Source organism: Thamnophis sirtalis, unplaced genomic scaffold (assembly GCF_051295495.1).
Source record: "Thamnophis sirtalis isolate CommonGarterSnake01/CBP01778 unplaced genomic scaffold, rThaSir2_p1.2 scaffold_1, whole genome shotgun sequence".
Taxonomy (NCBI): domain Eukaryota; kingdom Metazoa; phylum Chordata; class Lepidosauria; order Squamata; family Natricidae; genus Thamnophis; species Thamnophis sirtalis.
Genome location: NW_028261381.1, coordinates 165,974,070 through 165,991,480, shown reverse-complemented (window position 1 = coordinate 165,991,480; position 17,411 = coordinate 165,974,070). Strand labels below are relative to the sequence as shown.

General features: G+C 43.5%; 1 protein-coding gene across 1 annotated transcript in view; it reads right to left on the bottom strand.

The window, feature by feature from the left end:
* LOC148049823 (nuclear receptor ROR-beta-like) overlaps positions 1-17,411 on the bottom strand; it is a 63,548-nt gene that overhangs the window by 11,308 nt on the left and 34,829 nt on the right. The window contains exons 3-7 of the mRNA XM_087702846.1: positions 9,376-9,517; positions 7,114-7,527; positions 2,245-2,366; positions 1,417-1,549; positions 393-500 (exon numbers count right to left, since the gene is read on the bottom strand). Coding sequence (XP_087558972.1) covers positions 393-500; positions 1,417-1,549; positions 2,245-2,366; positions 7,114-7,527; positions 9,376-9,517 — 919 coding nt within the window. The remainder of the gene's footprint in view (positions 1-392; positions 501-1,416; positions 1,550-2,244; positions 2,367-7,113; positions 7,528-9,375; positions 9,518-17,411) is intronic.

Genomic DNA, 17,411 nt, shown 5'->3' with positions numbered 1-17,411 from the left:
GATCAATATGGTAGCCACAACTGTACAATCAAGGCTGTTTGTGCATCACACAAAAACACATAACACAGATGGGTTTCAATTGCACAGCTGCCATTTTGGCTGTTTTCACGCCTCCTGGGGACATCCTGTGGTGTGTGAGCACAGCCAATACATTATATATACTGTAATTACCCAGCAGATTAGTATAAACATGATGAATATATCAGCTGTTTCATGAATTTCTCTTTCCCTCCCTCAAATTTCCACCCTTCTTGATGGTAAATCTAATTCCTCTCATTTTAGCCAGAAAGAGGTTAGGATCGCAATACATGACTGTACAAAGATGGCCACCAATCAAATCAGAATGTCTCATTTGCATCTTCAGAACCACCACCACTACCCCGCTCTCTTACCGAGTGACTTAAACATCGGCATCCCGCCGTATTTTCCTGCAAAAAGTACGGTGGTATTCAATGGGTTGAAGGCCCGTGTCATTCGGATGAGGAGAATCTCTAGACAACCTGAGGAAGGAAGGGAGGGGGGGAGGGAGGGAGGAAGGAAGGATGGATATTTCCAAAATAGCAAGAAGAACAATAAGGAAAAAGGAAGGGTGGGGGAAGTAGAGCAAAAGAAGTCCACATGTACAATTCCGTGTTATTAATTAATAATAATTGTACATGTAATTAAAAATGTGAAATGGTGAAGAATTGAAGCCAGAGGAAAGGAGTGGATGGAGCAGAAGATAAAGCCAAAAAAAAGGGGGGGGGAGAAAAGGAGAAGGAGGAGGTTAGCGGTATCTTAGACTATTAGCTACTTCAAGCGATGAAGTAGTAAATTTCAGCAGTAAGTAGCATGGGGCAAAGGTGTCTCCAACTCCCATTTCTGCTCCCTTTCCTTGACAATTTGAATCCCCCCCCCCCTGCCTACCCAGTAATGAGATGCTCCCGAGGTTTTATCAAAACTGTCTATCAAGGTTGCATTGACTTGTCCACTCATATGTGTCCTTGGAGAAGAAACAGAACGGAAGCTTTCTTCTACAAGTGTTTTCCTCCTCCACAAAGATTAGGGTTTCACTCATATGAGCATAATCCCATCTTGCCTTTTTTTTTTAATGCCCCACAAAATGCCCGTTGACACTCTATCCCCCGTTTCTTTCATTTCTTGAAGAACATCCAAATCAGGGTTTCCAACTTTGGTAACTTTAAGACATGTGTTCTTCCAACTCTTAGAATCCAGCCAGCATGTCTTAACATTGCCAGGGTTAGGAAATCTAGGCATCTTAAGGTTGGGAAAGCCTGATCTAAACAATCCCTAACCCCAAAATCCAAACCAGGGTTTCCAATCTTGGCCATTCTGGGAGCTGGAAGTCCATGCATCTTAAAAGTTGCCAAGGTTGGGAAACCGTGATCTAAACAAACATAACCCCGATACCCTTACCTGCTTTGAGAAGAATGATTTGGTCATTCTGGCACAGCTCCATGAAGCCATCAATGCGCTTGGCGAACTCCACAATGTACTGGATAGCATTGGAGATCTGGACGGCACATTCTTGCCACATCACCTCACAGTTCTACAGAGCCACAGATGGGAGAAATGTCCATTAACATGAACAATGTTGAATGCTTGATGATACACCATATAATTTTTATAACATATACAATTTTAATACAAACAATCCATCTTCCATTAAACTGTGTGTTGTCTGGGTACAAATATTTTGTGCAATAACAATGAGAATTTACAATCATATTCATTATTTTCTGCTCATGACTTAATACCGATATACATAACATATCTGATACTATAACAATCTTCTTCTTGACTTATTTAACTCTATTAATATATTTTCTATATTTCACTAATCTACTTTCATTTCTAGCTTTCATATTTGTTCTCTAACCATCGGTAGAATAGTTCCCATATGATATAATATTCCGTTTGTTCCTTCTCTTTAATTGCAAGTGTTAACCTATTCATTTCTGCACATTCTAATATTTTCCTAATCCATAGGAATCGCTTCACTTTTCCAGTGTTGTGCAAATACAATCCTAGCTGCTGTTATTACAGGGATAATCAAATATCCATTTTCTTTACTATAAGTTTCTGGTAAAAACCCCAGCAAAAATATTTCGGGTTTCAAATCAATATGTTGTCGTATCTTCTTCTCCAACCACATAGTTTCCCACCCCTGCACTAGTAGCTCTGATTAATTCTTTGTGAAATCCACAAAGGGATCCTTAACCTAATCTTGCAGGAGATACTTACTGTGTTCTGCATGGTCCTTATCTCCTCCTGAGAGTAGAGCGCCCAGGCAAACCGCTGCAGCTCCTCGCTGGTGTACTGCAATGTCTCAAGGTGCGACTTCACCACATTCTGGGCTAGGCGCTCTGGCAATACAACATGCAAAGACTTTTAAGCATTGTGCTTTGTCGCCAAATTAGAAAATTATTTGGCAGCACTGACTGTCTCACAAGGATCATACGTAAAGCACCATACTGTTAAGACTGTTGTTTGAGAAAAACCAACCTCCTTGTTTTGCAGTGTCCCGAGGTCATGTGATAAGTTGAGACTTTCAAGAAGAGATTGGAGTGCCATTTCTCAGATATGGTATAGGGTTTCTGTTTGGGCGGAGGGTTGGACTAGATGACCTACAAGGTCCCTTCCAACTCTGTTAATCTGCAATCTCCATTAATTGATTCTTTGCATTGATTGATTCACTGATTCCTATTGACTCACTCATTGTTTTGGGATTCTTTTATGAATAGATTTAGATGAGTATCTCAACCAATCCAAAAGAAATATCCTGGAACTGAACATGAAATTAAAAAATATGAATATAAAGCCAGTTTGGTCTAGTGGTTAAGGCACCAGGCTAGAAAGCCGAAGACCATGAGATCAAGACTCGCCTTATCTATGAAAGCTAGCAGGGTGTCTTTGGGCCAGTCAATCTCTCTCAGCCCAACCCATCTCACAGGGTTGTTGTTGTGGGGAAATAGGAAGATGTGTTGGATATGTTTGCCATTTTGAGCTCATCTTTTGATTACAGTATCTAACCATTATGAGTCAGAAAGCAACATTTTACTAGGTTTAAACCCCAGCATCTATTCAGCATAACCCATCCTGATTATGTCATGTCATAAACTCAGAAGCACAAAATATCTGGCACCTCTACATGCCAAGTATCGAATGTGGGGAAGACAGAGAAGGGGTAGGAGATGGAGGCAGGAATGATCCCACTAATTACTGCATGATAATTGCTTACAGTTACATGACTGAGTAACTGAGTATGCTTAGATACTGTAGAATAATATAGAATAATAGAGTTGGAAGGCACCTTGGAGGTCTTCTAGTCCAACCCCCTGCTTAGGCAGGAAACTCTACACCACTTCAGACAAATGGCTATCCAACATCTTCTTAAAGACTTCCAGTGTTGGAACATTCACAACTTCTGGAGGCAAGTTGTTCCATTGACTAATTGTTCTAACTGTCAGGAAATTTCTCCTTATTACTAAGTTGCTTCTCTCCTTGATTAGTTTCCACCCATTGCTTCTTGTCCTACCCTCAGATGCTTTGGAGAATAGCTTGTCTCCCTCTTCTTTGTGGCAACCCCTGAGATATTGGAACACTGCTATCATGTCTTCCCTAGTCCTTCTTTTCATTAAACTAGACATACCCAGTTCCTGCAACCGTTCTTCATATGTTTTAGCCTCCAGTTCCCTAATCATTTTGGTTGCTCTTCTCTGCACTCTTTCTAGAGTCTCCACATCTTTTCTACATCGTGGCGACCAGAACTGAATGCAGTATTCCAAGTGTGGCCTTACCAAGGCGTTATAAAATGGTATTAACACTTCACGTGATCTTGATTCTATCCCTCTGTTTATGTAGCCTAGAACTGTGTTGGCTTTTTTGGCAGCTACTGCACATGGCTGGCTCATATTTAAATGGTTGTCCACTAGGATTCCAAGATCCCTCTCACAGTTACTGCTATTGAGCAAGGTACCACCTATACTGTACCTGTGCATTTCGTCTTTCTTGCCTAAATATTGAACCTTACTGCAATCAGATACTGCAATAAAAAGATGAGCTGATGTTAAACACCAAAGATAAATGGATTTAAGCAGCAGTCAAGGAGAACATCATGTCAGTTATTAGCATTATCTATTCTGATTAGCTGCATCTTCAGGATGTTTCGCAAGTGTCTTTCCCACCAGGTATAACTGGTGGAAGATCTCAGGAATTAAATTCAAGATCTCTGCTCCGAAGGCATTTCTTCCAAATCAGGCATTGGCCATCTTTTGGGGATGCTGCATCGGCCTCCTCTGGTTCAGAGGTAGTGAGGCTTGATCCAGAAGATCCGGTAGGAGATCAATTGCAGTAGGTAGGAGAAAGAGGTTTCTCAACCTTGGCAACTTGACGATGTGTGGACTTCAACTCCCTGAATTTCCCAGCCAGTCCACACATCTTCAAACTGCCAAGGTTTTTCAAACTCTGTTCTGAAAGATCACCCAGCTGGAGGGCACATTGGAAACTCTGAAGAGCTTAGCCAAGAGACCAACTTTAAAAGGATTTAGAGCTGACTTTAAGGAAAGCCATTAAGGAGGGATTTGCAGAAGAGATCACCCAGTCCAGAGACAGAAGAGAGTGCGAGAGAGAAAGTTAAAAATAACTCTACTTGATTGCTGTTCGGTATAAGATGGGACAGAGAGCAACTTAAGATACAACAATGAAGTCACATTCTGGAACCCCATCTTATTTGTTTCTTCACTTTGCCTATCTCCAAGGCCTGATATACACGCCACCTTCCTTCCTTCCTTCCTTTTTTCTTTCTCTTTCTTTCTCTCTCTCTGTCTCCTCCAGAGCACTGAACGCCAGACCAACTAGACACAAGGACAGTTTTTTCCCGAATGCCATCACTCTGCTAAACAAATAATTCCCTCAACATTATCAAACTATTCACCAAGTCTGCATTACTATTACTCTTCTCATCCTTCCTATCACCCATTTCTTCCCACTTACGACTGTATGACTGTAACTTTGTTGCTTGTATCCTTACAATTTATATTGATTGTTTCCTAGGATAATTTAATTGCTTATTTTTACCCTATGACTATCATTAAGTGTTGTATCTTATGATTCATGATGAATGTATCTTTTATTTTATGTACACGGAGAGCATATGTACCAAAGGCAAATTCCTTGTGTGGCCAATCACACTTGGCCAATAAAGCATTCAATTCAATTCAATTCCTATCCTATCATGTATTCCCTTCCTTTCCCTTCCCTTCCTTCCTTCCTTTTTGACTTGTATGCTGCCCATCTCGCCTAGGTGTTAGATATTACAACACCCACTGGCAGTTGGCATCTTCACTGTAAGAACCACCTGCACCAACCTCAACTCTGTTGTTCCTGCATTTGTTATTCCGTTTGCATCCTGAGCCTCAACAATTTCACCCTGGACCAGCTGATCAATCTTCTGGACAACTGGACTTTTGAACTATTGGGGACTATAATTACCCATGCTCTGTTTTGGGGTTTTGATAATCACTCTCTCAGGTCAGACCACAATCTCCTTATAAATGCTGCAGGAACGTGCATGCAGTTGCACTCACCAACTCTGTCCCTGTTGTGTGTATTGGTACTCCTCTTTCTCTATCTCAATGGAGTTGAGGGTTTTCCTTTTTGGGGGTTTTGAATGGAGGCAGCCCTGACACTGTGGGTTTTTTTTTAAAATGCTTGCTCCATTTGATAGCATAGACAATGGCTTTTAGATATTTCCCACCTCAAAGTGCAAGGAATTTGGACTACTGACTTCTAGCAAATATGAGCCAAGATGGCGCAGTGGTTAGAGTGCAGTATTGCAGGCTACTTCAGCTGACTGCTAGCTGCAGTTCAGCAGTTCAAATCTCACCAACTCAAGGTTGACTCAGCCTTCCATCCTTCCGTGGTGGGTAAAATGATGACCCAGATTGTTGAGGGCAAATAGGCTGACTCTATAAACTGCTTAGAGAGGGCTGTAAAAGCACAGTGAAGTGGTATATAAGTCTAAGTCCTATTGTTATTGCTATAGTCAGAGATAGCTCTGGAGTCTTTTCCTGACAGTTAGAACAATTAATCCGTGGGTTTTGGATTATTTCCAGTACTTGTGCTGCAGATAGCTTACCGTATATACTCGAGTATAGGCCGACCCGAATATAAGCCGAGGCACCTAATTTTACCACAAAAAACTGGAAAAGTTATTGACTCGAGTATAAGCCTAGGGTGGGAAATGCAGCAGCTACCGGTAAATTTCAAAAATAAAAATAGATACCAATAATGTTTTTGAATATTTATTTCAAAGAAAAACAGTAAACTAGCGGTGTATTCAATGAAATACTTCACTCACCTCATGATGCTGATGTCCCGCTGTGATGATGATGTCCCGTGCAGCCGCGGGAGCGATGTCCCGCCTCCTATGACACACGGCACAGTGATTCCTATCATTGGATCACTGTACCAGAGGAGGTGGGACATCGCTATGTGGCTGCTTGCCATAACAAGGAGGAGGTGGGACATCGTTGCAGAGCGGCAGGAGGGGGAGGAAGGGGAATCGTAAGACAGCCCTGCATTACATTAGAACGTGAGGAGGGGGGATGGTGCGGTGCGCGCTGCGCGGCAAACTGACACAGAGGGAGGGGAAACTCACAGGGGCGCCGGGCCATTCACGAGTGTCACCCAGCGGCATGGCCCCGCCCCTTTTTTTCCTCCATTTCGGGCAAATTTTTCACTGACTCGAGTATAAGCCGAGGCGGCTTTTTTCAGCCCAAAAAGTGGGCTGAAAAACTAGGCTTATACTCGAGTATATACAGTAACTCTTTTAAAATTGTTAAAGGGTCAAAGAAACAATCAGGACTAGAAGCATGCATGAACGCAGAGTGAGTGAGTGAGTGAGTGAGTGAGAGAGAGAGAGAGAGAGAGAGAGAGAGAGAGAGAGAGAGAGAGAGAGAGAGAGAGAGAGAGAGAGAGAGAAGGCAACAGGTGCTGATACAGCATGGATAACGCTGGCAGCCTCTATAATGGCTAGCAGTGGCCTTTGTCTCTCCCCCTACGTGCTGGAAGAGATTTGGCTGCCGCAAGCAGAGAAAGTATTATACTAACCCATTTCCATCACTGAAAGGTCCGAAGTCAACGCGCTGCTTTCAAGGGGGCCATGAGGAAAGAGGCTAGGTTCCAACATGAGCTCGTAGATGGACTCCTGTTTAATGAATTTGGTGTCACTGATGTCAATGCTGGACTGGTCGGGCGACGGCTGGGCTGAGGTAAGGAGATCCAGGTTGTAGTAGCTGCTGTTCCCGTCGGGGCTCAGGGGGAAATCAAAGAGGAAGCTGTCCGACAACATGGAGATGTCATCCAGGTCAGAGAGTCCGCTGCTCACGCTGGTGGTGTAGACCCTCGACAACGTCTCTGGGTCCTCCTTGGTCCCCGCGCTTTGTTCTTGGCTTTGTTGGTGCTTCTGGACCTCGGCATAGAGGCTGTCCCGCTGCTTCTTCGACATGCGGCCAAACTTTACCGCTGCAAGCCGATTAGGGCAAAGCAAAGAAAGCAAAACCAAAGCGTGAGGATAGCAGTAGCGCTTAAGACTTATATACCGTTTTAGGGAGCCACAGGGGCGCAGTGGCTAGAATGCAGTACTGCAGGCTATTTCTGCTGACTGCCGTCTGCCTGCAATTTGGCCGTTCGAATCTCACCAGGGTCAAGGTTGACTCAGTCTTCCATCTTTCCAAAATGAGGACCCAGGTTGTTGGGGGCAAGAGGCCGACTCTATAAACCGCTTAGAGAGGGCTGTAAAGCACTGTGAAGCGGTATATAAGTCTAATTACTATTGCTATTACTCTCTAAGCCAGTGTTTCTCAACCTTGGCGACTTTAAATCCTGTGGACTTCAACTCCCAGAGTTCCCCAGCCAGCTGGCTGGGGGATTCTGGGAGTTGAAGTCCACAGGACTTAAAGTCGCCAAGGTTGAGAATCACTGCTCTAAGCGGTTTACAGAGTCAGCATATTATCCCCAACATTCTGGGTCTGCATTTTATTGACCTTGGAAGGATGGAAGGCTGAGTCAATCTTGAGCTGGTGAGAATCGAACTGCTGGCAGTTGGCAGAATTAGCTGCAATACAGCAATCTAACCACTGTGCCACCACGGATGAAGGCTGTTGAGCTCTTCTAAAGAGCTAGAATAGTGATGGCGAACCTAGAATATGTGTGTCAAAGGTGACGCACCACAATGGTTTGGGTGACGCCTTGTTTAATGACAACCGCAAAAGAGGTCATAAAAATAGGTTGGTCCTGTGGGTGACCTTCTTTATGATCCATCACAACTTAAGACCATAATAAGTAGGCTCCATTATGTTTATAAGTCAAGGCCTACTGGTAGTCCTCGATTTATAGCAATTTATTTAGTAACCGTTCAAAGTTACAGCAGCACTGAAAAAAGTTTACGACCATTTTTCACACTTACGCTTGCTGCAGGATCCCTGTGGTCACGTGATCAAAATTCAGATCCTTGGCAACTGACTCATATTTATGACGGTTGCAGTGTCCCAGGGTCATATCTTTTGTGACCTTCTGACAAGCCAGGTCAATGAGGAAGCCAGATTCACTTAACAACCGTGTTACTAACTTAACAACTGCAATACTTTAGGTTATAAAACGGGGGCAAAACTCATTTAACAACCATCTCACTTAACAACAGAAATTTTGGGCTCAATTGTCATACGTTGAGAACTACCTCTACTGGCACAACATGAATGATGAATGTGCAACTGCAATGTTTCCTTTTGGCCAGGGGTGGCACTGCAGTACAGAAAAATTAGAACTTCCTTCTTTTGCTGCCTAAACTCTCCAGGATCTCTTTCTGATTAACAGAGGTGGGAGGGACCTTGGAGGTCTTCTAGTCCAACCCACTGTTCATGCAGCTGACCCTGTGCCATTTCAGACCAGAATGGCCACTTGAAATCCTAGATTAGCTTATGTCTGACACGTTTCATGGAGGAACTTGTGGCTTCCTGCATCCATGTTTGGGATCCTGTTTCCTGCCTTCAGGATTCTCTTTGTTTTATAACCCTGAACTAGTGGTGAAATTCAATTTTTTTTACGAATGGTTCTGTGGGTGTGGCTTGGTGGGCGTGGCTTGGTGGGCGTGGCTTGGTGGGCGTGGCAGGGGAAGGATACTGCAAAATCCCCATTCCCTCCCCACTCTGGGGCCAGCCAGAGGTGGCATTTGCCAGTTATCCAAACTACTCAAAATTTTCCACTACTGGTTCTCCAGAACCTGCTGGATTTCACTCCCGCCCTGAACCATTCTGATGCCATTCCCCCACTGGCTCACCAGTTTCCATCTTCCAGGCTAAATCCAGAACTCACCATCACGGGACATGCCCAGGGCCAGGCACTTCTGCAGTCGGCAGTGCTGACACCGATTTCGGTTGGTCCTGTCGATCAGGCAGTTCCTCTGCCGTGAGCAAGAGTAAGTGGCATTATTCTGTTGGCTTCGGCGGAAAAAACCCTGCAGAAAAAGGAGGAATAATCAACGCTTAGATTTGCAAGAACCTGGGGGGTGGCATATTACGGAAAACAGCGGGGTGGCAACTATGGCTATGCCACAACAACCACCCATTCCAAAGGAGCTTCAAATGCACCGCTTCACTGGGCATTGTCTCATGAATTAAAAGAGGAACAAGAGCTTGAGCAATTCAAAACAATTAATCAGTGGAACAGCTTGCCTCCAGAAGTTGTGGATGCTCCAACACTGGAAGTTTTGAAGAAGAGATTGGACAACCATTTGTCTGAAGTGGTGTAGGGCCATGATGGCGAACCTATGGCACGCCTACCCCAAGTGGCACGCAGCGCCCTCTCTGTGGGCACACGAGCTGTCGCCCTAGTTCAGCTCCACCGTGCATGTGTGTGTGCCTCCCGCCAGCCAGCTGCTTGCTGGGTCTCTGCATGTGGAGGGGCAGGGCGCATGAAGGGGGGGCATGTGGGGGGCTATGGGCGCATGTGCAGGGGGCACAGGCGAGTGACACAGATGCACACATGGAACACATGCACGGGGGCCACACACGCATTGCATTTTGGGGGTTCGGGGGCACGCACGCATGCTTTGGGCACTCGGTACAGAAAAGGTTAGCCATCACTGGCATAGGGCTTCCTGCCTGAGCAGAGGGTTGAACTAGAAGATCTCCAAAGTCACTTCCAACTCTGTTAATCTGTTTCTCAGAGCTGGACAGTGAATGGGAGGATCCAGGATCAAGTTTTCCATGCAGAGGCAGAGCCTATGGGTAACTCGAGCCAGATCTTCTCATCCTTTCCTACTCTGCAGGGTAAGCGTTGTGCAGATTAGGGAGTCTGAATACAGTATTCAGCTAGGGGGGATAATATATGGATAGGTTTGTGTCCTTTTTCTTAACACATACTTTTCAATGCCTTGTTGATTTTTCTTTTTGGTTTTGTCAGAAACAAAAATCTTTTTTTGGGGGGGAGTTTTTATTTTAACTTTTTGAATAAAAAAAAATTAAAAAGTTAAAAAAAGAGTTTAGAAGGGGTCTGATAGCACCTTTTCCAACTTCCCTCTGGCAGTGAGAACAATTAATCAACGGAATGGCTTGCCTCTCAGAGTTGTGGGTTCCTTGGAGGTTTTTAAAAAAATAGACCAGGCAACCATTTGACTGGGATGGTATAAGGCTCCTGCCTCAAGGGTGGACTAGAAGACCTCCAAGGTCCCTTCCCGCCCCATGATTCTACTGTAACACATTTTATTAAGAAGCCTAAGCTTTTGTGAGCTGAAGCTCGTTTCATTAGATGCACAGAATGACTAGACTGGTGGAGGATTTAAACAATAGCAATAGCAATAGCAGTTAGACTTATATACCGCTTCATAGGGCTGAAAGCCCTCTCTAAGCGGTTTATAGAGTCAGCCTATTGGCCCCAACAATCCGGGTCCTCATTTTACCCACCTCGGAAGGATGGAAGACTGAGTCAACCTTGAGCTGGTGAGATTTGAACAGCCGAACTGCAGAACTGCAGTCAGCTAAAGTAGCCTGCAGTGCTGCACTCTAACCACTGCGCCACCTCGGCTCTCGGTAAACAAAGGGTTGGGGAGTGAAGGAGAAGGAAAGAAGAAGTGAAGGAAAAGGAAAATTCATACAGTCAAAGACCTAGGAGTACTCATCTCAAACGATCTAAGAGCCAGAGTTCACTGTAACAGCATTGCCAAAAAAAAAGCATTAAGAGTTGTTAACCTAATCTTGCGAAGCTTCTTCTCCGGTAACATTGTACTGCAAACTAGAGCATACAAAACTTTTGCCAGACCAATTCTCGAATACAGCTCGTCTGCCTGGAATCCACACTGTATTTCGGACATTAATACAGTTGAGCGGGTCCAGAGGTATTTCATGAGAAGAGTCCTTGACTCCTCTGCTCACAATAGAATCCCTTATGCTACCAGGCTTGAAATTTTGGGCTTGGACAACCTGTAACTACGCTGCCTACGGTCTGACCTAAGCACAGAACACAAAATTGTCTGCTACAATGTCCTACCTGTCAATGACTACTTCAGCTTTAACCGTAATAACACACGGGCAAACAATAGATACAAACTCAAGCTAAACTGCTCCAAACGCAATTGCAGAAAATACGACTTCAGCAACAGAGTGGTGGTTCCACCACAAAACCGCGTTCGACTAAAGCGTGCTCGACGAAACCGCATAGCTGACGTCATCAACAGGGCAACAACAGCGCGGAGACAGAAGCACACTGTAAACGCTAAACCTAAAATTAACCCCTAAACCGAAACCTAACCCCCCTAAACCTAATCCTAATCCTAAACTAACCCTAACCCTTAACCTAACCCTAAACCTAATCCTAACCCTTAACCTAACCCTAAACCTAACCCTAACCCTTAACCTAACCCTAAACCTAATCCTAATCCTTAACCTAACCCTAAACCTAACCCTAACCCTTAACCTAACCCTAACCCTTAACCTAACCCTAAACCTAACCCTTATCTTAAGTTGAATCGGCTTGCTTTCAAAGCGCTATTTAAAGCGCCCTTCTTTCTCCGCGCTCGCTGTTGTTGCCCTGTTGATGACGTCAGCGACGCGGTTTAATCGGGCGCGGCTTAATCGAGCGCGGTTTTGTCGTGCCACGCAGAGTGGTTAATGCCTGGAATGTTCTACCTGGCTTCCTTGTTACATCCTCAAACCCCCATAATTTTAACCTTAAACTGTCTAGCGTGGACCTCACCCCATTCCTAAGAGGTCTGTAAATGGGGCGTGCATAAGCGCACCAGCGTGCCTGCTGTCCCTGTCCCACTGTCCCCATTTATTCGTACCCATTTCCATGTTTATACATATGCCTGTTATCTTGTACATGTTTGACAAACTAAATATATAAATAAATAAAACCATCATAGTTTGTTTATGTATGCAGAGGGTCATTTTTAGTCAGTAAAAGTGCTACCCAAACCTCAGATTTTTTTCTTCTTTCCTGCACAGACCAATATTATCCAACCTTGTGTGGGAATGTATTTATTTGATGGATACCATATTCTATTTTCCTGTCAAATATGTCTAGGGTAAACTTAGCCAACTATCCTAAAACCATGTGAGTCATTTTAGAGGGAAGATGGGTGGCATAAAAATGGAATAATACTACCCTCCCGGCCTTCCGTAAAGCTACTAAGTCCTGGCTGTTCCGGCAGGCTGGTGGCTGTTGAAGTATCCAGCCCCACGGTTCCACCACAAAACCGCGATCGACTAAAGCGCGCTCGACGAAACCGCGTACCTGACGTCATCACAGCGCGACGAAAAAAGCACGCTGTGAGCGGTAAAGCTAAAATTAACGCGTAAACCTAAACCTAACCCTAAACCTAACCCTTAACCTAACCCTAAACCTAACCCTTAACCTAACGCTAAACCTAACCCTTAACCTAACGCTAAACCTAACCCTAACCCTAACCCTTAACCTAACCCTAAACCTAACCCTAACGCTTAACCTAACCCTAAACCTAACCCTAACCCTTAACCTAACCCTAACCCTAAACCTAACCCTTACCTTAACGTGAATCGGCTTGCTTTAAAAGCGCTTTTTAAAACGCCCTTTTTTCTCCGCGGTCGTATTTGTCGCGCTGCTGATGATGTCAGGTACGCGCTTTAATCGGGCGCGCTTTAGTGGACCGCGGTTTTGTCGTGCCACGAGCCCCACTTCATCTGTAAATGTTGTCGTATTTTAAATTGTTGTATTGTCTTGTATTGTCTTATTTATCCCCTTTCCTTGTTTTATTGTAAGCCGCCTGGAGTCCTTCGGGAGTGGGCGGCATACGAAACCAATAAATGAAATGAAATAAGTGAATTAATAAGCAAAATATGAATGAAACATAAGAAAAAAAATTAAAAGGCATGTGAATATTGCTGCTAATTCACACACAGAGCAGCAGAAGAAAACAACAACTCATCTGTAGAGGCTAAACTCCTATTTTAAAAACAAAGACTTTACTTCTGTTGGTAGAAGATTATCTCTAAAAGGAGCTTAGATGAGCTTCTCTTAATAAGGGTTTCCCAAATCTTTAGAACAGCTGAAGTGCACGCTAATTGCACTCAGAACAGTATTACAGCCTCTTCTAGAAAATCTTAACACCAGGGCAGAGGAATTGGCCTTGGCCCAGGTGTGGTGGCCTTTCTGACCCTGAGTGCCCCCTTCCTCAAACCGCCCCCAATCTTACACAATTTCTAAATCTCACCAGACTCTTCCAAGATGCCATGGGAGGAATCAAACTCTCCTAAAATCACTTGTGAATTTTCAATCTAAGATCCCCAAAGTTCAGAAACTCTTGCATAAAACCCATCATGATTTACCAATCGTGGGAGGAGTTGGTCATTCAGAGAAATTATAACAACTTTGAAGTCCCGCACTCTTTGAGGTATAATGGACATCGTCCTATCCATAGGTTTAACAGAGTTAACACGTTAACAGAGTTAATGACCTTATAGATATAAATGACCTTATTGGTCATTTAGTCCAACCCCACCCCCCCCACCCCGCTCAAGCAGGGGACCCTACACCATTTCTGACAAATGGCAGTCCAGTCTCTTCTTGAAAGTCTCCAGTGATGAAGCTCCCATAACTTCTGAAAGCAAATTCTGTGCAATTGGTTGAGTGTTCTCACTGTCAGAAAGGTCCTTCTTTCTAGGTTGAATCTCTCATTGATCAATTTCCATCCATTATTCCTTGTCTGGCCTTCAGGTGCTTTAGAAAATAGCTTGACCCCCTTCCTCTCTGTGGCAGCCCCTCAAATATTAGAAGACTACTATCATGTCTCCCCTGGTCCTTCTCTTCACTAGACTAGCCATGCCCAGTTCCTGCAATAGTTCATCGTATGTTTTAGCCTCCAGTCCCCTAATCATCTTGGTTGCTCTTCTCTGCACCTTTTATAGACTCAACATCTTTTTATAGTGTGGGGACCAAAACTGGATGCACTACTGGATGCAGGTGTGGTCTTACTAGGGCTTTATACAGTGGCATTAGTATCTCCCTTGATCTTGATTTTATACCTCTTTTATTTAGGATTGCATTGGCTTTTTTGGCTGCTGCTGCAGACTGCTGGCTCATATTTCGCTAGTTGTCCACTAGTTGTCTCCAAGATCCCTCTCACTGCTATTAAGCCTGGTTTCACCCAGTTTATATGTGTACGTTTGGTTTTTCTTAGTGTAGGACTTTACTTTTCTCTACATTGAATTTCATTTTGTTAGATAGGGCCAGGGATGGGTTCCTGCCAGTTCTAACTCTTCTATAGAAGAGGTTCCACAAATCTACAGTGCCGTTTAGAACTGGTTCCAGCTCCCTCCCCCCGCCCATCCGCACATCATCAAGATGAAGAACGAGAGGAGGAATTCTGGGAGTTGAAGTCCACAAGTCTTCAAGCTGTCAAGTTTGAACACCCCTGGGGTTTTTTTCCCCTAGAGGGTTAGGGGTGCGAGGGTCTTTAAGACTTGTGTGCTTCAAATGCCAGAGTTTCTGAGCCAACATTTTGGTTACTAAGCAAGAGCGTTGTTAAGTGAGTTTCACCACATTTTACAAGTTGGCCACACCTACCCAGTCACATGGCTGGCAAGCCACTCCTACAAAGCAGGCCACACCTACAGAAGAGGTTCTAAAAAAAATTGAAACCCACCACTGGATAGGGCCCAGTGTTCAAGTCTGCTGGGTTGCTAACCACTGACTTAAGTGGTTTAAGGCTCAAAACTGTTTATGCTTTTTAACCTAGGATCATTGGGTCCTATAACTAGAGCTAGCCAAGAGCAGTGTTTTATGTAATTGAAGTTTCTGAATAATCTTCAAAGAAAGAAACATATTTATGGATTATTTTCCAAGATTTAATCTTTCCAATGTTCTTGCCACAACTACATTCATTGTTAAGATCTCTATTTCTAATAGTTGTAGTTTTTAGAAAAGCTTCTCTTTTTATATAAAAAGGTTTGGCCTAGGAAACAATTTTGTTCATATTTTTTATGAACAGAAACAAATCAGATCCATTTAAATTAGAATGCAGAATTGTTACATCTCAAGGTGACATTTTATTCTTAATAGGTCAGCAAAATGTAAACATCTGGACAATTTGGGGGCTGGGATGCGTTACAAAAATGGGTACCGTGTTGCATATGGTATTTTGGAGATTACATGACCTTTAAATGCTTTGCAATTATTAATGAAGTCCTACTAAAAAGATTTTAGATAATGGTAAATCTATTTCTATTATAATATTTGCAAAAGATCATCCTTTGCCAATCTGGTGTTCCAGGTATACCAGGTTTCAATTGCCATCATCCTCATATTGGTAGTATTTATTTATTGGATTTTTATCCCACTTTTATTAATTTATAAATAAATATTAGCATAGCTAATAGTCCTTCCTCTTCCTATTTTCCTTACCACAACAGCCCTGCAAGGTGGGTTGGGCTGAAAACGAGAGAGTGACTGACCCAAGGTCACTCAACTGGCTTTCATGCCTAAAGCAGGACTAGGATTCACAATCTCCTGGCTTCTAGTTTGGTAGCTTAACTACAAAAACCAACTGGCAGGAGTTATAACCAAATACGTCTATATGAATTTTCAACATAATTTTGTTCATGTTTGGCAGAGTCAGGTCAAATGATGCTCAACACAGAACTTGCAGAAAGAAAGTGTTTCTAGGACTTCAACCAAAGATACGTTCTTGGATTTATTTAAAGGAAGGGTAAGGATTCCCTTGAGTCAAACTGACTCCTGGTAACTAAATAGACATAATCTTGGCATTTTTTTTTAATATGGAAGAAGTTTGCCATTTCTTCTTGCCTCCAAAAGTTGAGAGTGCTCCAACATTGGAGGCTTTTAAGAAGACATCGGACAATCATTTGTCTGAAGTGGTGTAGGGTTTCCTGCCTGAGCAGGGGGTTAGACTAGAAGATCTCCAAGGTCCCTTCCAACTCTGCTATTCTGTTCTGTTCTGTTCCATTCTTCTGAAAACTCTAATTTCTGTAACCTTTAACTGGGCAAAATGGCGCGTCATAGGGCAAAACCTTTTCAACGAAGGTACCTCAAAGGAACTAATTTACAGAATGCATCCAAAATCAAAGACTCTTGAATCTTATGGAATTGAAAATTTCGTAAAACATTTTATGAGACGTAAAAATGATCACAAAGCATTTCATGACATAAAACAAAATGTCATAAAACATTTTCGGTGACCAACTCCTGTGCTATATAGTTCAATATGGGCTACAGATATCTCTCTGAATTTTTAAGAACTTTTCAAGTGTGTGTGTGTGTGTGTGTGTGTGTGTGTGTGTGTGTGTGTGTGTGTGTGTGTCAGTGGTGGGATTCAGCCAGTTCGCACCACTTCGGGAGAACCAATTGTTAACTTTCGGAGCAGTTTGGTGAATTGTCTGTTGCAAGGAATCATTAGGGCAGAGAACCGGTTGTTAAAATTTTTGAATCCTACCATTGGTGTGTGTGTGTATGTATGAGTGGTGGTATCAGCCAGTTCAGAACAGTTTGGGGGAACCAGTAATGGCAACCTTTTGGTGGGCCCATCCCGCCTATCCACCCTGGCACTATGCCATCCTATTTAGCCAAGTTTTCTAAGCTGCATGCATGCATGCAAGCTGCACATGAGCAAAGCGCATGCATGGAAGGTGGGTGCATGTGTGGAAGGCGCACGCACGAGCAAAGCAAGTGCGCACGTATACTAACATTTTCAGTGCGCAGCGAACCGGTGGTAAAATGTGAAACCCACCTTTGGTATGTATGTATGTATGTATGTATGTATGTATGTATGCATGCATGCATGCTTGAAGATATGCTGTCCATCTGGTTGTCATGGAACAAAGCCCTGCCATTATTGTATGCATTGGAAAATCTGGTAAGGA